The 19,317-nt window shown below is 38.2% G+C and overlaps 1 protein-coding gene across 1 annotated transcript in view; it reads left to right on the plus strand.

Annotated features, from left to right (window-relative positions):
- Positions 1 to 10,002: 10,002 nt before the first annotated feature.
- Positions 10,003 to 19,317, plus strand: part of LOC110195917 (GLIPR1 like 2) — a 53,579-nt gene continuing 44,264 nt past the window's right edge. The window contains exons 1-3 of the mRNA XM_078150372.1: positions 10,003 to 10,096; positions 10,180 to 10,441; positions 10,487 to 10,652. Coding sequence (XP_078006498.1) covers positions 10,003 to 10,096; positions 10,180 to 10,441; positions 10,487 to 10,652 — 522 coding nt within the window. The remainder of the gene's footprint in view (positions 10,097 to 10,179; positions 10,442 to 10,486; positions 10,653 to 19,317) is intronic.

A 19,317-nucleotide genomic window follows, 5' to 3' on the forward strand; every position in this document is an offset into this window, starting at 1 on the left:
CATTGTATATTTCAGCTGAAATACCAGTGTCCCTCAGCTAGCAAATGCCTATATTGCCTCTGGGTTATTGGTTATTTCTACCCAATGAAAACAGTAGCATTAAAGTAAAAATGCCAAATTGCAACATTTGTGTTTCTGAGTATCTGGATATTTCAATTTATCTGAATAATTGATGCAATATAAGCAAATACGTCCAGGTTCTTTAATTTTTTAACTTTTGGTTCTGGTGTTTCGGTATATTGTAGATGCAATCATTGCCTTCATCAGGTTTTAATAACACAAGCCCTTTCACTATTAATATTTGAGTTAACAATGGCTACCAAACATGGTTAGACAAGATAAAAACAAAGTCACATATGAGAGCAATAAAATGTTGGAATTCAGATCACTTTTCTTCTTCTCTAATTCCTATTTGCCATTTGATTTATTGTCATGCTATCTTAATAAACTTTTGCTTAAAATTAAATGTACAATTAATACATCATTTTATGATGGATGTCTTCAATTGCTCCAATTAATTAATTATACTTAAAAGGCTGTCAGGTTATTTGAAAGATTATATTGTAGAGAAAGACGTGTGTGTGTGTGTGTGTGTGTGTGTGTGTGTGTGTGTGTGTGTGTGTGTGTGTGTGTGTAAAGAGAGAGAGAGAAGACAGAGGTTAATAACTTAATTGGTCCATGCAATATGATAAATACACAATATATAATACTATACATGTATATACAGACATATATGTATATGTGTATGTGTGTATGTATATATTACATATATATATAACATATATATTTATACATATATATATTACATATATATATATATATATATACATATATATTGATACATAACAATTTAAAATAACCTGATTTTTACTGGCTTCCTTAAAATATTATATTAGAGTTGACATTTTCTTAGGGTCTACTGTTAAGATTTTCTTAAAACTTAAAAACAAGGATAACCACAGAATTTCCAGTTAAATGCACAGGTTCTAATGGTAGTACTTTGGCTATGTAATTAAGTTATCATATTCATTGTTCATAAAATCTGTAGTAATTTGCAGTCTTTAACAATGCAAATGTTTGTGTAATTGTGTTCTGCAACCCACAAATAAAATTAATGTACATAATAAAATGCTCACAAAATATAATGAAAAAGGTCTTCATTTCTAAATGTTAGAATTCACTTGCTATTTATGGGTTATGTGATCAGCAAGATAATTGGGAGTAGTCATTGTTCCCTATATCTTTCCAACCTAAAAACTTCCAGGAACATAGGAAATACCTATGGTAATTAAAACTAAATTCACAAGATAAGAAGACAGCCACCACAGAAGGCAGAAACTTCATGAAATAACTTTAGAGACACCCACTCCAAACCCTTCCTCCAAGCCTAACCTGCCACAGGATCACTTCAGGCAAACTCATGGGCTTGTCCATGTCTGGTTCCCAGACAATTCGGAACAGCTTTGTTTTTGTTTTTATTCAAGTCAATTTGGGTGTTTCTGACTCTCAGCTTCAAGACAGAAAATGGAAGAAGCAAACCCTACTTCAGGTTGCTGAAGAAAAAAATCTCTGAAAATACAGAGGAGTTGGCAGTTTCCACCATGCCCATCAACAACAAAAACAACAACATGGAATAGTGGATGGAAAGCAGGCCTGGGAGCCAGGGAGAGCTAAATTCAAGCTCTACATGAGACATACTGTTCATGTGACCCTGGATGGGACCCTAAATGTCTCAGTGCCCTAGGTCAGTGGTTGCCAATTTATTTCGTTGTTGTTTTCCGTGAACATCTTTCAACAAACAACAACAGAAACATGTTAGATGGCAGAGTGAAAGCAGTGACTTGCTTGAGCTCTCCCCCAAACCCCTCCAAATACCTATAAAAAATGGCTCTAAACAAATTCTAAAGCAGTACAACCCACAAAAAAGACAGAATAAAACAAATTTCCAGCCCAAGACGACCTGGATGGTGGATCAGGAAGGTATATCAAGCTGGGCAGGGAGAAAAGCGCAGTTTGGCGTGGGCACATAGGCCTCAGCAAACCTGGAGCAGGCCTCAGGAAGACTGAATCATAAGCAGCTATGGTGGTTTCCAGACTGCTCAACCCACAAATGCCAAAGACAACTTAAAAGGTCAGTGGGAAAAGTCTGATTCTGCCCCATTCCCCAAGGAATTCGGCCTCTGGGCAGTGGCAGCCTCCTGAGCTTCTGGCCCACAGACTAAGGGGGAATCAAGTGGCTGATCAGAGGGGGATAGCAGAGATCTCTCTGCCAGTGCTGAGGTAGGAATCTCTTCCTTTGCCCGTGCTTGGATCTGGGTCACATTTCTGGGTGGCCGTTCTGGGGCGAGGAGGAGCCCTGGCGTGGTGGAGCATGTAGTGGCTGTGAAGAGGAAACCCTCCATACAGTTCCAAGAAAGAAAAGAGTGCTTGTGGTCAGTCACTCATACACCACAGCACAGGCCAGGAAAAGAGTAAACACCTCGCCCCTAATCATACCGCCTAAGAAGAATTGAAAATTTACAGGTCCCTAGAAATATCCCTGAAAACAGCTATACAAACTCCTGAAGCTTGGGACAGTAGATTCTCCACATTGGAAGCAGACTCTTACCTTAACAAAGAGTTTAAAAGTCAAATATTTGGCTGGGATCATGAGCAAGCAGAGCAAAAAGAGTCAGACTACATTATCTTACTTTGGTGAGAAAGAAGATCAAAACATACAACCAGAAGAAGACAACAAAGTCAAAGCTCCTACATCCAAAGCCTCCAAGAAAAATATGAATCAGTCCCAGGCCTTGGAAGAGCTCAAAAGGGATTTTGAGAAGCAAGAAAGAGAAGTAGAGGAAAAACTGGGAAGAGAAATGAGAATGATGCAAGAAAATCATGAAAAACAAGTCAACAGCTTGCTAAAGGAGACCCAAAAAAATACTGAAGAAAATAACACCTTAAAAAAAGCTTAACCCAAATGGCAAAAGAGGTCCAAAAAGCCAATGAGGAGAAGAATGCCCTAAAAGCAGAAATTGGCCAAATGGAAAAGGAAGTCCAAAAGCTTACTGAAGAAAATACTTCCTTAAAAATTAGAATAGAGCAATTGGAAGCTAGTGACTTTATGAGAAATCAAGACACTGTAAAACAAATCCAAAAGAATGAAAAATTAGAAAACAATGTGAAATATCTCATTGGAAAAACAACTGACCTGGAAAATAGATCCAGGAGAGAGAATTTAAAAATTATTGGACTATCTGAAAGCCATGATCAAAAAAAGAGCCTAGACATCATCTTTCAAGAAATTATCAAGGAAAACTGCCCTGATATTTTAGAACCAGAGGGCAAAATAGAAATTGAAAGAATCCACATCTCCTCCTGAAAGAGATCCCAAAGGAAAACTCCTAGGAATATTGTAGCCAAATTCCAGAGTTCCCAGGTCAAGGAGAAAATATTACAAGCTGCCAGAAGAAACAATTCAAGTATGTGGAAACACAATCAGGATAACACAAGATTTAGCAGCTTCTACATTAAGGACCACAGGGCATGGAATATAATATTCTGGAGGGCAAAGGAGATAATATTACAAACAAGAATCACCTACCCAGGAAAACTAAATATAATACTTCAGGGTCATTCATTGAAATAGAGGACTTTCAAGCATTCTTGATGAAAAGACCAGAGCTGAATAGAAAATTTGACTTTCAAATACAAGACTCAAGTGGAACATGAAGAGGTAAACAGGAAAGAGAAATCATAAGAGACTTATTAAGGTTGAACTGTTTACATTCCTGCATGGAAAGATATATTATAACTCATGAGACCTTTGTCAGTATTAGGGTAGTTGGAGGGAAATTATATGATGTATGTAAGATAGATAGATAGATAGATAGATAGATAGATAGATAGAGGGCACAGGGTGAGTTGAAGGGGTCATATCTGGAGAATAAAATTAAGGGATGAGAGAGGATTATACTAGGAGAAGAGAAAGGGAGAGGTAGAATGGTGTAAATTATCTCATACAAAACAGACAAGAAAAGGCTCTTACAGTGGAGGGGAAATGGCGGAAGGTAAGAAGGAATGAGGGAATCTTATTCTCATAGGATTTGGCTTAAGGAGGGGATAACATATACACTCAATTGGGTATGGAAATCTGTCTTACCCTACAGGAAAATAGGGGAGAAGGGGACAAGAGAGCAGGGGGTGATAGAGAGAGGGCAGATTGGGAAAGGGTAATCAGAAGAAATACTTCTGAGGAGGGACAGGGTCAAAAGAAAGAATAGAATAAATGGGGAGCAGGATAGGATTAAGGGAAATAGAGTTAGTTTTTCACAACATGTCTACTATGGAAGTGTTTTGCATAACTGCACATGTGTAACTATATTGAGTTGCTTGCCTTTTCAATGAGGGTGGGTGGGGAGGGAGGAAGGGAGAAAATTTGGAACTCAAAGTTTTAAAAACACGTATTTTAAAAAAAATGTTTTCACATGCAACTGGGAAATAAGAAATACAGGAAATGGGATATAGAAATCTATCCTGCCCTACAGGAAAATAGAAGGGGAAGGGGATAAGAGAAAGGGGGGAGAGATAGAAGGGAGAGCAGACTAGAGGAAGGGTTATTTAGAATGTATGTCATCTTGGGGTGGGAGAGCACGAGATGGGGTAAAATTTGGAATTCAAAATCTTGTGGAAGTAAATGTTGAAAACTAAAAATAAATAAATTTATATGAAAAAAAAAACCAGAAACGTTGTGAATTGCAAGGGTAATTTAATATGCCACTAATAATGTTCAGCAATTATTTACTGTTTGAGGAGCCACTAAAGAATTTTTACTACGGACCATTAAATGGGATTTCTCTAAGCTTGTAACACAATTCTCTAAGCCTGCAAGTTTCAGAGAAAGTGCCTATCTGCATTGACAGAGGGAATTTCCTCATTTAAGAATTCCATATACTAGTGAAATCATAGGTCCAGTCCTTATCTCTTATTAATATTAAACTGTCAGGCTGTATGATATGTAATTGATAAGGAGCCTGCCTTGGAATCAGAAAGACCCAATTTCAAATCCTGCCTCTGACATGTTAGCTGTTATATAATCTTGGACAAATCATATAAAATCTTAATGCCCCCAAGCAACTCTCTAAGACTGACTCTAAGCTGTATTGTGATGGCAGGAGGAAGATTTAAAAAAAAAAAACCCTGTACTACAATTTTATTATATATTAATCATTATTTTTATCTTCAAGAAAGTATTTCAAATGAGGAAAAATAGAAATAAAAGAATTCATTTTCTTTTAAATATTTTTTTATTCTGAACTTAAGAAAGACCAAATAACATTAGCATTTTCATACAGAGAATTAAACAGGAAAAAAAAGAGAGAATTACATGTGAAACTGTGAATCTATTATGTATAGCTTACTTTTTCTTTTAAATGGCTGTAATACTGGTGATTGTGTGAGTGTCACTAAGAGGGTGCAGTTGGCCCAGCCAATACTTGTCACTGTCCTATCCTCTGTATTCTCTTTGTCTCTGGGGGAAGGAGAGGAGAGGTGGGGGAGGGGGGCATTGCTTTAGCCATTCTGTGTTACAAAAATTAGCTTGGTTTTTGTTTTTTTAGCCTATAGGCGATATGCTAGTCTCTCTGTTCCTCTATAATTCCCTCCTCTGCTGTGTTCTTTCCTTGGTTAAACTGAATTCTCACTCTTAAGTTACAGAGTCCACTCCTCTTGTGTATTCTATTGCCTATATACCCTGTATACTTTTCCTGATTAAGGTTTTACTATTTGCTTTGATAAATATATATTCCCTCTATCCTGATTTTCTTTTGTAGTAAGTGTTTGATTGGAAGGAAGCTAAACTTCCAGGAATAAACTTATTACTTTCCTCACTTTTAGAATGAACAGGGAAAGTAGTTTTCATCTTGAAGCAAAAATGGAAAACAAAAGAAAAGAAGGAAAGAGAAAAGAAAAGAAAAATCACTGTGCCCCTAGACTTCAAATAGATGATGTGGAGTAGATAGAATTCTAACCTAATATTCCTCTTAGAGATAGGTGTGTGGTATATATGCCTGGTCACTGCCTACTTCTAGTTATCACAAAAGTGAAAATTATGGTAAAGACAGGGTCAGCCAGACACCAGATAATAACAGCAACAATAATAAAAGATAATTTTTATGTAGTGCTTTAAGTTTTTCAATGTACTTTACAAATATTAACTTATTTGATCCTCACAACAAACCTGCAAATTAGGTGCTGCTACTATCTCCTTTTTACGGATGAGGAAAATGAGACATAGAGAAGCTACTTGTTCAGGGTCACACAGCTAGTAAGTGTCTGAGGCAGGATTTAAGCTCAGGTCTTCCTGACTCCAAGTCCCATGTACTATGTACATCTGCATATATCCACTGTGTCACTTTGCTGCTTCTGTCTAAAGAAATCCCTCCAGAAAGAGCCTTCCCAATTCCTGTAGCTAGCAGTAGTTTTTGAGGCAGCAAAGAATTAGAAGCAAAGTGACGCCCTTCAGTTGGAGATTGGCTAAATAAATTGTGATAAATGAATGTAACTGAGTATTATCTGCTGTAAGAAACCCCTGAGAAGATTAAAACTGATCCTTTATCATTTTCTTATTGATCTTATTTACACTTAATTGATTTTGTCCTCTAACTGCCTAAAGTCATGGTTTTCCCTCTCTCTGAACTTCGTTCAGATTTCAGCTGGCCTAGGTTAAGTTTAGAAATCCTGCTTTCTTTTTAATCACTGTTCTATTCTTGCCTCAATTAATTCTGCTAACCTTGAAGGACCTGGCTTGCCATGATGAAGTCAGGCCTACTATCTTTACATCACCATGCTATCCTTCAAGAACATCTTATTTTCCATCCAAAGAAGACTAGGGCCTTATTTTTGGCCTTATAGGTGGACTCAGACAATGAACACTTCTTAGTCACTGGAGGGAGAGGTGGGAGTTGTTGCTATCCTCTTGTTCCCAACTTCCACCCGATCATATTGTGCCCTGTGCCTCAATCGTGTTGCCCTCAACCCCATGATGTCACCTACCCCATTCCGTTCTTTCTTCTGTACTCCCCCAGACCTATAAAAAGGGGAGCTATACTTTTGCTCTGGGTTTTTGGTTGGAACTGAGGCAGCCATTGACTCATCTTCTCAGATTACCAGCCCTGATAATAAAATGTTATCTTGCTCAGAGAAATTGCCTCAGTTTACACTTTTGTTAACTTTCATTCATAACGTTATGAATATAATGAACATGGAAAAGCAATACACACAATGATTGCAACAATGAAAATGGAAAGAGCAACTACTTGTTGTAAAGAGATGTAAAGAGATCCTCTTATCACTTCTTCGTGGAGATAAGAAGTCTATGTGTACAGAATATTATATATATATTTTCAGGCTTTTTTTCACATATTGATTGGTTTTGCTGGTTTTTCTATTTCTCCTTTTTTTCTTTGAAAATATATTATTTATATTTTATTTATTATACGTGATGATTCTATGAGGGGGGAGGGCAAAAGATACTGGGAAAAATTACCCGTATAGTTTATGTGGTTCCACATGGGTCTGTCTAGATATGGCTCACAGGGAGGGATGAATAATTGTGTCTAGAGTGTCCTCTGCCCATCCTTCTCCAAGGGAGATTTTGATTCTTGCCATGAGGGGAGCAGGAAGTTGAGGCCATGAGGCTGGCCACTTTGCTGTCTTCAGAGAAAGAGTACCAGGCTCTCTCTGTCTTTCTGTCTGTCTGTCTGTCTCTCTGTATATAACATATATATATATATATATACATATATATACATATATATATGCACACACACATATATTTATATACCTAAATACATATATATGTGCATGTACATATATATATTATATATATATCATGTGTATATATATATATATATATATATATATATATAATATATATATATACCCAAATATTATTAATCTAAGGGAAATATTATTTAGGTTCAAGCTACTCTCCTGATCACCCAGGGAAGAAGTGCTCCGAGCTATATATTCAAAGCTGCATTATCTTCCCATTAAATGCTAGTTACAAAAAACAAAAACAAACAAAAAAACTAAAACAAAACACACAATAAATAGCCAATAAACACATTTATTTATCCAAGCCTGGAGGAAACATATCAGAAAAGCTATGGAGATTGGAATAAGGCAGAAAATATAAAGAGTGGATGAGATCTCCTACTGGAAGTAAGATAGCTCAATTAGAAGAGAGAGTCCCAGTTCTCATTTAAGGGGAAATTCCACTAGTCTCTGTTGTGGGGAAGTAGAAACAAGGACACTAGAGAAGGAAATAGCAAACCATGCCCCAAATGAGATCATGAAGAGTTGGACATGACTGTAATGACTGAACAATTGAAAGAGTACATATTTGAGGCACTGGTTCTGCCAAATGTTGGATTTATCAGAGAGTTTCTCTCCCTTTAGGAATCTTTCCCTGAAGAGTTGGAAACCAGAAGAAAGGGAATCTCACCTGTCCTGAGTTCTCTCCACCAAACATTTTCTACCAGTGAGGGGAATCTTATGTAAATGAGCTTGAACCCCATGTTACATGTGTCAATGGCAAGCCCCCACATATGGCATATAGGTGTTCTTGGGTGGCTTGAAGGGAGGCACAATAGACATTTCTAGTCTCTTCTTTCCTTCCTTTCTCCAAGGAAGACTTTAATTCAGATTAGGAGGGGAAGCTCAAAGCTGGGGCCAGAGGCTGCCATTCTGCTAGGTTAGAATTATATCTATTTGTTCCCTTAAATTTTCTTAGTCTAGAACATGTGGTTTTGAGTTTCAGGCTAACTTATGATGACCCTTATTTGGGAAGAAGATCCCTCCATATTCAAGGCTTGACTCCTTTCCCACAGAATAGCAATTCCACACATAGCAATTATCAAAGATGTCCATTTATCCAAATCAGAGCAAAACACAAATCAGAGAAAGTATACATAGGAGAATACAAACCAGACAACACAGAATGAAGGAGCTCTCCAAATTTATTTATTTGTTTGTTTGTTTACTCATTCGTTTATTTGTTTGTGTTTTTGTTCATTCATTCATTCATTTATTTATCTATCTACCTATTTATTTATTTATTGCAAAGCAGTAGGGGTTAAATGACCTGCCCAGTGTCACACAGCTAGTGAGGGTCAAGCATCCGAGATCACATTTGAGCTCAGGTCCTCCTGATTCCCAGGCAGATGCATAAACCACTGCATCACCTAGCTATCCCTAGAGCTCTCCACTTCTGAGCAAGGTAACTCAGCTTCTCATCTAAGAGTTAATTCCCTAAAGTCTCTAGTGTAGCAAGCTGAAGACAAGGGACCTGATGGAAAATACCAACTCCTCCCATGTCTTTCTAGAGTCTTTTCCTTCAGCAATCTGAAGTGGGATTGGCTTTTAACATTTCACTTTGAAAGCTGAAAGTTAGAAGCACCCAAATTGTCTTGAAAAATTCTGAAAAGATTTAAAACTTAATGAGAACTAAAGAGCTCTTCTTTCTCCTGCCCTTCACACAGGCCAGTCTCTACAAAAAAGGAAAAAACAAAAATAAACCTTACCCATGGGTTTGGGGACTGAAGTAACACATAAAAGCCAATAAATAAATAAAAATAAAAAATAAAGTAGTTCTACGAAGAGTCTGGAACTTCAGATTGTAAGGATCCAAACTGGAAAGAATGTGGGTTCTAAAGGATTGAATGTGGGGCTGTGAATTACAGATAAGGATTCTTAACATTTTGTATATGGGTCCTGGACCCCACTGTCAATCTGGTGAAAACTGTGGACTTCTTCTCAGAATAATGTTTTAAATACATAAAATGAAATCCCATACAATTATAATGGAGCCTAATTATCTTGAAATACAATTATTAAAAAAAAAAAGTTTATGGATCCCAGGTTAAGAATCCTTGCGCTAGAATGTTTCCTTCAAGAAGTTTGTAATCTCCTTCTTCAGTTAAGTAGGGTCATGTAGGTAAAATTCCTGCCATTCAAAGCATGGGGAGCATTGGGCAGGTGCAAGGCAGAGTGGAAGGACAGACTGCGGGTCGAAAGTATCCTGACAAATCAGAGTCTGGGAGTTCTGACCCGGGTTGGCCTAGAAAAGCCTGAGGGCGGGGTGTGCGTTGCAGCGAGGGATCCTTCCAATCAAAATTTTGGGAACTGTCCTTGTAGGTGAGGTGCCCTCCAATCAAAGCCTGGGAACTCTGGGAAGGGGCGGGACAGAGTGGGGGAGGCAGGAGAGAATTCTCCAATCAAAGCCTCGGGAGCTGTTGCGGGGGAGGGGCGGGACAGAGGAAGACAGGCAGGAGAGAATTCTCCAATCAAAGCCTCGGGAGCTCTTGGAAGGGGCGGGACAGAGGGGGCAGGCGGAAGAGAATTCTCCAATCAAAGCCTCGGAAGCTCTGGACAGGCGCAGGCTTGCAGCGCGTGCCAGGTACCTGAGGCGTGAGGCACAGTGGCCAAGGTGAAGTCATGGAAGCCGTGAGCCTGTGGCGCAGCTTTTTCTTGGTCCTGATCCTCAGAGTCAAGCATCACAGGCGCACTTTCCGGATATCGAAGATGGCGAATTTATCCAGGAGTGTGTGGAGATGCACAATATGCTTCGGTCACAGCTTTCCCCACCAGCAGCCAACGTCCGGTATATAGTGAGTGGATTTAAAAATATTTTACGATTTCTATTTTAGTATCAAATATAATTAGCAAGTTATATTTGAAACGAAAAATATTTAAGAATTGTCAAATGGTTGCATTTCAGGATAATTGGTTTTCTTTGCAATCTTTTGTATTTTACTTTAAGCATTTAAAAACGTTATTCTGAGAAAGGACCCATAACCTTTCACCATGATGCCAAAGGGGCCCATGGCTTGGAAAAGACTAAGAATCCTCGATTTAGGCCAACCCCCTCATTTTACAGATGAGTTAGTCAGTAGACATTTATTAAGTGCCTACTGTGTGCCAGCGCTCTAAGTGCTGGAAAATTGATGGTGATCCTGCCTTTGTCGGCTGGGCCCCACCCAAATTGTGTGGATTGCCTCATGATGATGCCCAGATGGGGTATGTTTTGTGTCCAGAAGCCAAAAGCCTGATGATAGGTTGGACATCCTTCTTAGTAGTATTTGGCTTCGGTGCAAGGGGTCTCTTTCGTTTTGGTGGGGTTTTCCCACTGGTCCCCAGCCCACTGAACCCCCAGGAACTTGATTTGTTCAGTGGGCTGCTGAATATTGTCAATGTTGGTAGCCCAGCCTTCATCAATGAGCAGTAAACAAGGCCTCCAGAACCTTAGACAGTGTACTTACTCAGCCTAATCAGGATGTTACCAGGGTAATAGAAGATGGCCATTCCAGGGGCACAATCAAAGAGGCCAGTGTACAACCCATCCATTGGAAGCAGATTGTGGGAATATAAGTTAGCCATAAGGAAGGACAGCTAAGGTATACTGCATACCTTGCCAAGTATAAGCCAAGGCTCATCGAGCTAGATGAACAACATACCAGTGTCTGGAAGTAGGGAAGTAGGTCCATGATGGTAACTATCTTTAGGACCACTGAAACAAGAGGTGGGACCTCTTTGTTGAAGGCCCAAGTCAGTTGTCAAGCTCGCGATGCCATTGGCTTTGTGTACTGGCCAGACAGGACTATTTAACAGGCAGGTGGTCAGCTACAGCAGCCCTGCATCCAGGAGGTCCTGGATGAAGGTGAGTAATCTTACTCTCACCTCCAGGTATATTATATTGCTTCACTTGCACTACTTGATGAGAAGTCAAAAGGTAAGACAGGCCAAAGCTGAAGACATTATCAAATATAATGAACATCCATCAGTAGTCGTTTGGTGAGGAGCTATTTCCAATGCTTTGCTGTTGTTAGTAAAGCAATGCAGGAGATCAGTTCATATGTATACTCCTCATTGCAGAAGGGGTTCACAGTTTACCACAAGAATAGTCCCACACTGATAGTAACAATCAATTGGTTATCCAGGTTAAGGATTCATGTCTGAACAAAATCATTAAAAAGAATGAGGCATTCTGGCTGTTGGGGCTTCCCAGGATTATAGTCACTTGGGTGCCAGTGTCCAGAAATGTCCATGCCAGTGTCCATGAACTGAGTTCCCCTCATGAGAGCCCATTATAGTGACAGGGCTAAGTGAGGCCAAACAGCTTTGTGACACTACTCCTAGTCCACCTTGGTATCTTTGAAATAGAGTTAGGTCAAAGTGGAGACAGGCATTGTCAGACATCTGGCCTCCAGATGATGTGATGATTCCCTAAGTGAAAGGCCTTCCTGCTCTATCTCTCACAGATCCTCATTCTGATCACGTGCCTATGTAATTGCTCTTAATTCTCGTAACAAGATCCTATTGAGGTTTCCGCCTGGGGACTTTTCTGCATCCCAGTGCAGGTGTGAGTTCTCTCTGTCTCTTCCCTCTTATCTCCAAGGTCTAAAAGCCAGAGGAACATGGTCTACCAGGATGGACCCTCTGCCTAAAGCCCTTCTCTTGGCAGTATGACCCATTTACCCGATGGACAGTAGCATACATAGTTTTACCTTTCTCTGTGATTGAGTCTATCCTTGTTTCTGCCTCCCCCCACCCAGCCAAAGGACAAAACCTGTTTGGGGCCGGGGTTAAGTTCCCCTCTCAGAACTGGAAAGGGTAAGTTACATATAACATTCCCTATAAGTTACCCACTTTCAACAGGAGGGCCACAGTAGGTCAAGTACATATTATCTGGCATGTTAGCATTGCACTCACTGTCATATAATCAAGGGGCTACTATCAATTGCCTCACTACCCTATTTGCCTCAGTATGAGTAGTCAGTTGGGAGGAAGGGTCTGGGAGGGAAATCTCTTGTAGATAAATCATAATAATGAACACTAACTCATTCTAATAGGGGAGCTGAGTTTTCCCTAATCATCCTGTCTTAGTAGCGGACGTGTTGCCTGCTACAAGGGGGTTGTTTATCTAGATGTGTTTATCTAGATGCTATCTTGCTGTAATGGTTATTGAGGTCCATCATCCATTTATCAAGAGGGTCCCTCTCCTTTTACTAGAGGCCAGCCAATTTGGTATCTGGCACTGGGATAGGTTCCACAATGGCAGGGGCTGAGAGGATCTAGAGTAGTCTGGTATTCAGCACCTCACAGGGTTCTTGCTTATAAACTATGTGTTCTGTGATGGTCAAAAGGAAGAGGCTTGTTAATACATTAGAAAAAAATTGATGTAATGAATGTCACAAATGTGATAACAGTAAATCTAAAATAGGACAAGATGTTGGAACACTTTAATCTGTGATACAGAATATTGTATAAAACACAGCAAAATGAAAAACTTTTTGCAAAATGTTTGCAAACAACCACAGAAACAAAAATAGCATGATGAGAGCAATGGAGCACCTTTTAATCGTACAGTTTGAAGATTACAATCAAAAACGTATTTCTCTTAGCCAACTTGCTCTTCAGACAAAAGCTTCAAGTTTATAATATTTGAGGCAGTGAAAGAAAATGGAAATGAAGCTAAGAGTGAAGAAATTTACTGCAAGCTTTGGTTCAGTTGCTTTAAAAATTGAGTTCAATTGTATAATGTTAAAATTATTAGAGAGGGGGCCATTGCAGATGAGGATACGGCAGCTAAATAGCTTGATATTTTAAAGAAAATGATCAAAGAAGGTGATTAAGGGCAGCTAGGTGGTGCAGTGGATAGAGTGTTGGGCCTGGAGTCAGGAAGACTCATCTTCGTGAGTTCATATCTGGCCTCAGATACTTACTAGCTATGTGACCCTGGACAAGCCACTTAAGCCTGGTTGCCTCAGTTTTCTCATCTGGGAAAGGAAATGGCAAACTACTCCATTATCTTTGCCAAGAAAACCCCAAATGGGGTCCGAAAGAGTTGGACGTGATTGAAAATGATTGAACTCTAAGTTGATTGGTGAGTTCCCTATGTATCCACACTGGTTTCTTCAGAAAAATCTCATTTTTCTTCCTCATTGGAATTGTTTCCCTTTGGGTCTTTAGTATTTCATTCTTGAGCATATCCTATCCCTCCTGAGCTAATTTTACCTGAATTGTTGTAGTCCATGATATCCTACCTATCTTTCCTCTGAACCCATTGAAATCTGCTTTCCCAAAATCTAGGGTGCAAAGAAACTAAACTAGTTACCCTCTCATTTTTTACTATAAATTATTGGATGGAGTAGTCACATATTCCTAAAGTTCCCATAATTTTCTCCCCAGTTCTTCTCCTGTTGGTGAGAATAAGATCTTCAATAGAACTTGTTTCCTCTACCTTTTGAAATATGAAACTACCACTAAGGCAAATAAAGAAGTTATTAACTGCTCTGCTTTTAGGCTAAGGGTAGAGGTCAGGAAAGATAGAGAGACAGACAGCTCCAGCAGATGTTTAGATAATTGAAATTCCTTATTACTACTATAACATTTTCAGGGCATGTTTCTTAAATACCCAAAGAATGTTCACATATATCGGTAGTTGTTAAATGCCCACAAAGTTTATTTTCTAATCCTCCCCGGTCACTCACAGATAACCTTATGGTTTACTGCCAGCATTGTCAAAACTGATGAGGCTTTAGGTTTCCTGCCTTCCTTGTCAGTACCTTCTCCAGTAATCAGGGACTCAGCTTCCTCCTAATAGCCTTTATCTAACACTTCAAAAAGGTTATTTTGATTCAGTCCTTTTAACTATATTTAAAATGTTACAGGCCCACCTTGATTCAGTACATTCCTGTATTTCAGGTTCAGAATTGGAATAAAGTGAGACACTCAGAAACCATCCAGCAGTTAAGAAAAATAGGTTATGAAACCACAGCAATGAAAGATTATTCATTAAGGCTATTGTATTGATTTAATTGATCACAACTTTCCTGCCATTGTGTTGGGCATGCCAGTGTGGAAATGGACCTTGAAGGAAGAGTTTCTGTCTGGGCTTGCTTTTATACTTGGGCCACCAGTAAGCTATGTCAGTGTCTCAACAGTTTTGCTATATTTTTTGTGGAAGAACTAGCTTAACTTATGTGACAGGAACAGCATATGTTACCACTATCATAAGTCCCCACCAAGCAAAGTCATGACTATAACATTTAAGGATGAAAATGGAAGGACAACAAATGGAAGACAAATGAAAAAATCAGCAAAGATTTTTTTTATCTAAACACTTTAATTTTTTAAAATAGCATTTTTGCTTTTTTTCCAATTAACATGTAAAGACAATTTTAACATTTTTTTAATGAATTTTGAGTTCCAAATTTTCTCCCCCACTCCCTAAAAAGGTAAGAATTTTAAATAGGCTATACATGTGCAATCTTGTAAAACATATTTCTGTGTTAGTCATGTTGTGAAAGAAGAACCAGTCTAAAAGGAAAAAACCACAAAAAATAAGGAAAATGAAAATAGCACGCTTCTATCTGCATTCAGACTCCACCAGTTATTTCTCTGGATGTGGGTAGCATTTTCCATCATTAGTCCTTTGGAAGTATCTTGTATCATTGTACTGCTGAGAAGGGCTAAGTTATTCATAGTTGATCATTGCACGATGTTGCTGTTACTGTGTACAATGTTCTCCTGGTTCTGCTCACTTCACTTATCTGAAGATTTTAAAACAATCTTTCTTTACAATCAAAGAAAGGGGAACTACCACACTTGGACTTTAATATAATCATTCCCTAGGTAGATGGGAGAGGGAGAAATGACCCTAAAGAAAACAGCAAATGGAACAAGGAGATGGATTAAACCAAATACATATCCATTTATATATCCATATCTATATATGTATACACACACACACATATCTATATCTATATCTATATCTATATCTATATCTATATCTATATCTATATCTATATCTATATCTGTATCTGTATCTGTATCTGTATCTGTATCTATATCTATATCTATCTATATCTATATATCTATATCTATATCTATATCTATATCTATATCTATATCTATATCTATATCTATCTATCTATCTATCTATCTATCTATCTATATAGATATGAAATCTGTGCTGGAGTCAACAGAGTTGTGAGAACAATAAAGGATTAATTAACAAGGTATCTAAAGGAGGGAAGATATCACAGTTGGAAAAGTCTGGAAGATTTTTCAGACCTTACTAATATTTTTAAAAGTACCTGAGAAAACAAATACTAACCTATATACCTACTTTCCCATCAATATAAAATTTTTGTTAAAATCACCTACATCAGTGTCATTCTTGATGTAAGGCAGGGCTATACGATTTTGGGCATCCTGTGAAAAATATAGAGGATGTAAAACAGGCCTGAACAACACATTGCCTGTGGGCCTTATGTTGAGCAGGCCTAATGTAAGAGTACCAATGCAGAATATCCTGATTTTTGCAAGCCATGTTCCGTGGTTTTACCATCACACAATTGACCAAAAGATAAGGAGTACAAGATCTTTCTGTGATCATTGTTTGTTGGTTATAAAAAAAAATCTGGTGATTCAGTAGAGTTTATTGCCTTAAAGGCTTTCTTCCAACGAAGTATTACCCAGCTATATATCAAGATCATGTAAGATTCCATGAAAGATACAATAATAGGTAACCTTGTTCAATAATTTGCTTATCATAGATCAGCTAAGGCATAAAAAAGGGTGCTGAAGATATTTGTGTGATGTGATGAAGGAGATCTAGTGCAGAGTCCAGTTTGTTGAGGAATTTATTTTCAAATAATAGGGGTTCTTAACCTTGTTTGTGGGGGAAGAGGGGGTAGAATGGTAAAGCCTATGGATCTCATCTCAAAATAATATTTTTTAAACAAAGCAAAATACAAAGGCTTACAAAGGAAATCAGTTATATTAAAATAGTCTTCAAAAAAAATTTAAATCATGAAACATTGTGAAATCTGCCTATCCAAGTTATGAACCCTTTCCCTCTACATAATGAGGTCTTCTAGAAGTTCTTATTGGTAGATGAGATTGTGCTGTTTACACCAAACACTTTAGAGATCTTGACTACTTAACAGAATTTGACCTATCCACATAGAAAAATAAAGTGTATACATGGAGAATATCTATTGCAAAGATTATGATATGCAGTTTAACAGTCAACCTAAGTTGCACTTCTAATCAAAGAAGAAATGGAGAGTGGGCTGAATTTCCTTTGGGAAATTACGAAGTCTCTTGTAATGACCTAAAACTTCCTCCAGAAGAAGGCTCATATTTTTAATATAAATATTGCAGTAGTATATTGTGTAATTGCAAATCATGAAATATTATAGTCTCTAAAGAATTTAAAATTAATATCATGTGACTGGAGAGATGTATGGTGGGTGCAAGTGTGCTGTTACATATAATGAATAAGAAACTTTGAAGATTTGGTATAAAGAATTCCATTAAATGCATAAATGAAAAAGAAGATGGACTAGTTGCATGGTGAGAAAAAAGAAAAACATGTTCCACAGGTATCCTCATAATGTTAGAAGAAAGCAAAGAAGGTCTTCTGTTTATTGGCTGAATTCCCATGGTGAACTTAAGTCAGTCAATAAATATATATTAAGCACCTACTGCCTGTTAGGTACTATATTAAGCACTAGGGACACAAAGAAAGACAAAAAGAGCTTACAGTTTAATAGAAACAACAACAGACAAACAACTATGTACAAACAGGCTACGTGTAGGATAAATTGGAATAAGCAACAGAGGGAAGACTCTAGAATTAAGAGAGGTTGGGAAAGACTTCCTGTAGAAGGAGGGACTTGAAGGAAGCCAAGAGGCAGAGATGAGGAGGAAGATCATTCCAGGAGTAGTGGTCAGCAAAACAAACAAAAAGGAACTGTGGTCCCCGGATCACAGACTATATACCTCATGCTGTGGGAATATAAATTGTAAGGAGTTTGCAAAGTTGGCAATGGGGTACAGATTATGAAGAGCTTTGAACAACAGAGGATTTTATATTTTATTCTGGAGGTGATAAGGAGCCACTGAAGTTTATTGAGTAAGGAGGTGATATTGTTAGACATACGCTTTAAGATAGCTATGATAGTTGAACAGAGAATGACCTGGAGTGGGGAGAGACTTGTGGTAGGAAAACCAATCAGCAGTATATTGTAATAATTCAGGTATGAGGTGATGAGCACTTGTACCAGAGTAGTAAGTAGAGGATAGAAAGTGTCATTTAAGAAAGATGTCATGAAAGTATAATTGATAGGCTTGGCAGATTGGATATTGGAGATGAGAGAGAAGATAACATCTAGATTTTAAGCCATGTGCCTATGAGAATGGTGATAGTATCAAAAGTAATAGGAAAGTTGGGAAGATGAGTTTTGATTGGAATAATGAGTTCAGTTTTAGACCTGTTGAGTTTGAGATGTCTATGGGACATCCAGTCTGAGATGTCCAATAGGAAGTTGGAGGTGTGAGACTGAAGGTTGCCAGAGGTTAGAGCTGAACAAGTGATTTGAGAATCATTATCATAGAGATAATAATTAAATCCAAGGAAGTTGATGAGATTATCAAGTGAAATAGAGAAAAGGGCCAAAGGCAGAGCCCTGTGAGACACCCCCAGTTAGCAGATATGACCTGGATGAAGAAGCAGCAAGTATGACTGAAAAGGAGTGATCTTATAGGTAGGAGGAGAACCAGTAGAAATGAATGTCACAAAAACCTAAAGAAGTATCAAGAAGAGTAATTGATAGTTTTAGAGACTGCAGAGAGGTCAAAAGGATAAAGATTGAGTAAAGGACATTGAAATTGGCAGTTAAATAAATTTTGGCAGTTAATTCAACTTTGGTTGAATGGTGAGATTGGCAGCCAGTCTGTAGGCAATTAAGAGATTGAGAAGAGAGAAAATGGAGATACCCATTGTCCACAGACTTTGCATTTTTAGCCACAGAAGGGAGGAGAGATATGAGAGGATAGCTAGCAGGATAGATGGATCAAGTGAGAGGTTTTTTTTGAGGATGGGGAAGACGTGGGCATGTTTGTAGGCAATAGAGAAATAACAGGTAGACAGGGAGAAATTGAAGATAAGTGAAGATGATGGAGAGTGGTCAGTCTTCTGTAGAAGAGAGGATAGAATTTGGCCATTTTTTGCATGTAAAGCGGTTTGGCTTGGCAAGGAGAAGGGCTACCTCATTACGTAAGAAATGTGTGAAGGAAGAGATAGTGGTGAAACACATTTGGGTAATATAAGATGAGGAGGAAGGGAAAGAGGAAGCTTTCTGTGAATGGCTTCAATTTGTTAATAAAATATGAGGTTCTTGGCTGGGAGGGTGGGTGGGTGGGAGAGCCATGGAGGTTTGAAGAGAAGTGAAAAGATTTGGAAGACTGCGGAGAATGAGATAG

The sequence above is a fragment of the Phascolarctos cinereus genome, unplaced genomic scaffold (assembly GCF_003287225.1).
Source record: "Phascolarctos cinereus isolate Bilbo 61053 unplaced genomic scaffold, phaCin_HiC Scaffold_1;HRSCAF=81, whole genome shotgun sequence".
Lineage (NCBI taxonomy): Eukaryota > Metazoa > Chordata > Mammalia > Diprotodontia > Phascolarctidae > Phascolarctos > Phascolarctos cinereus.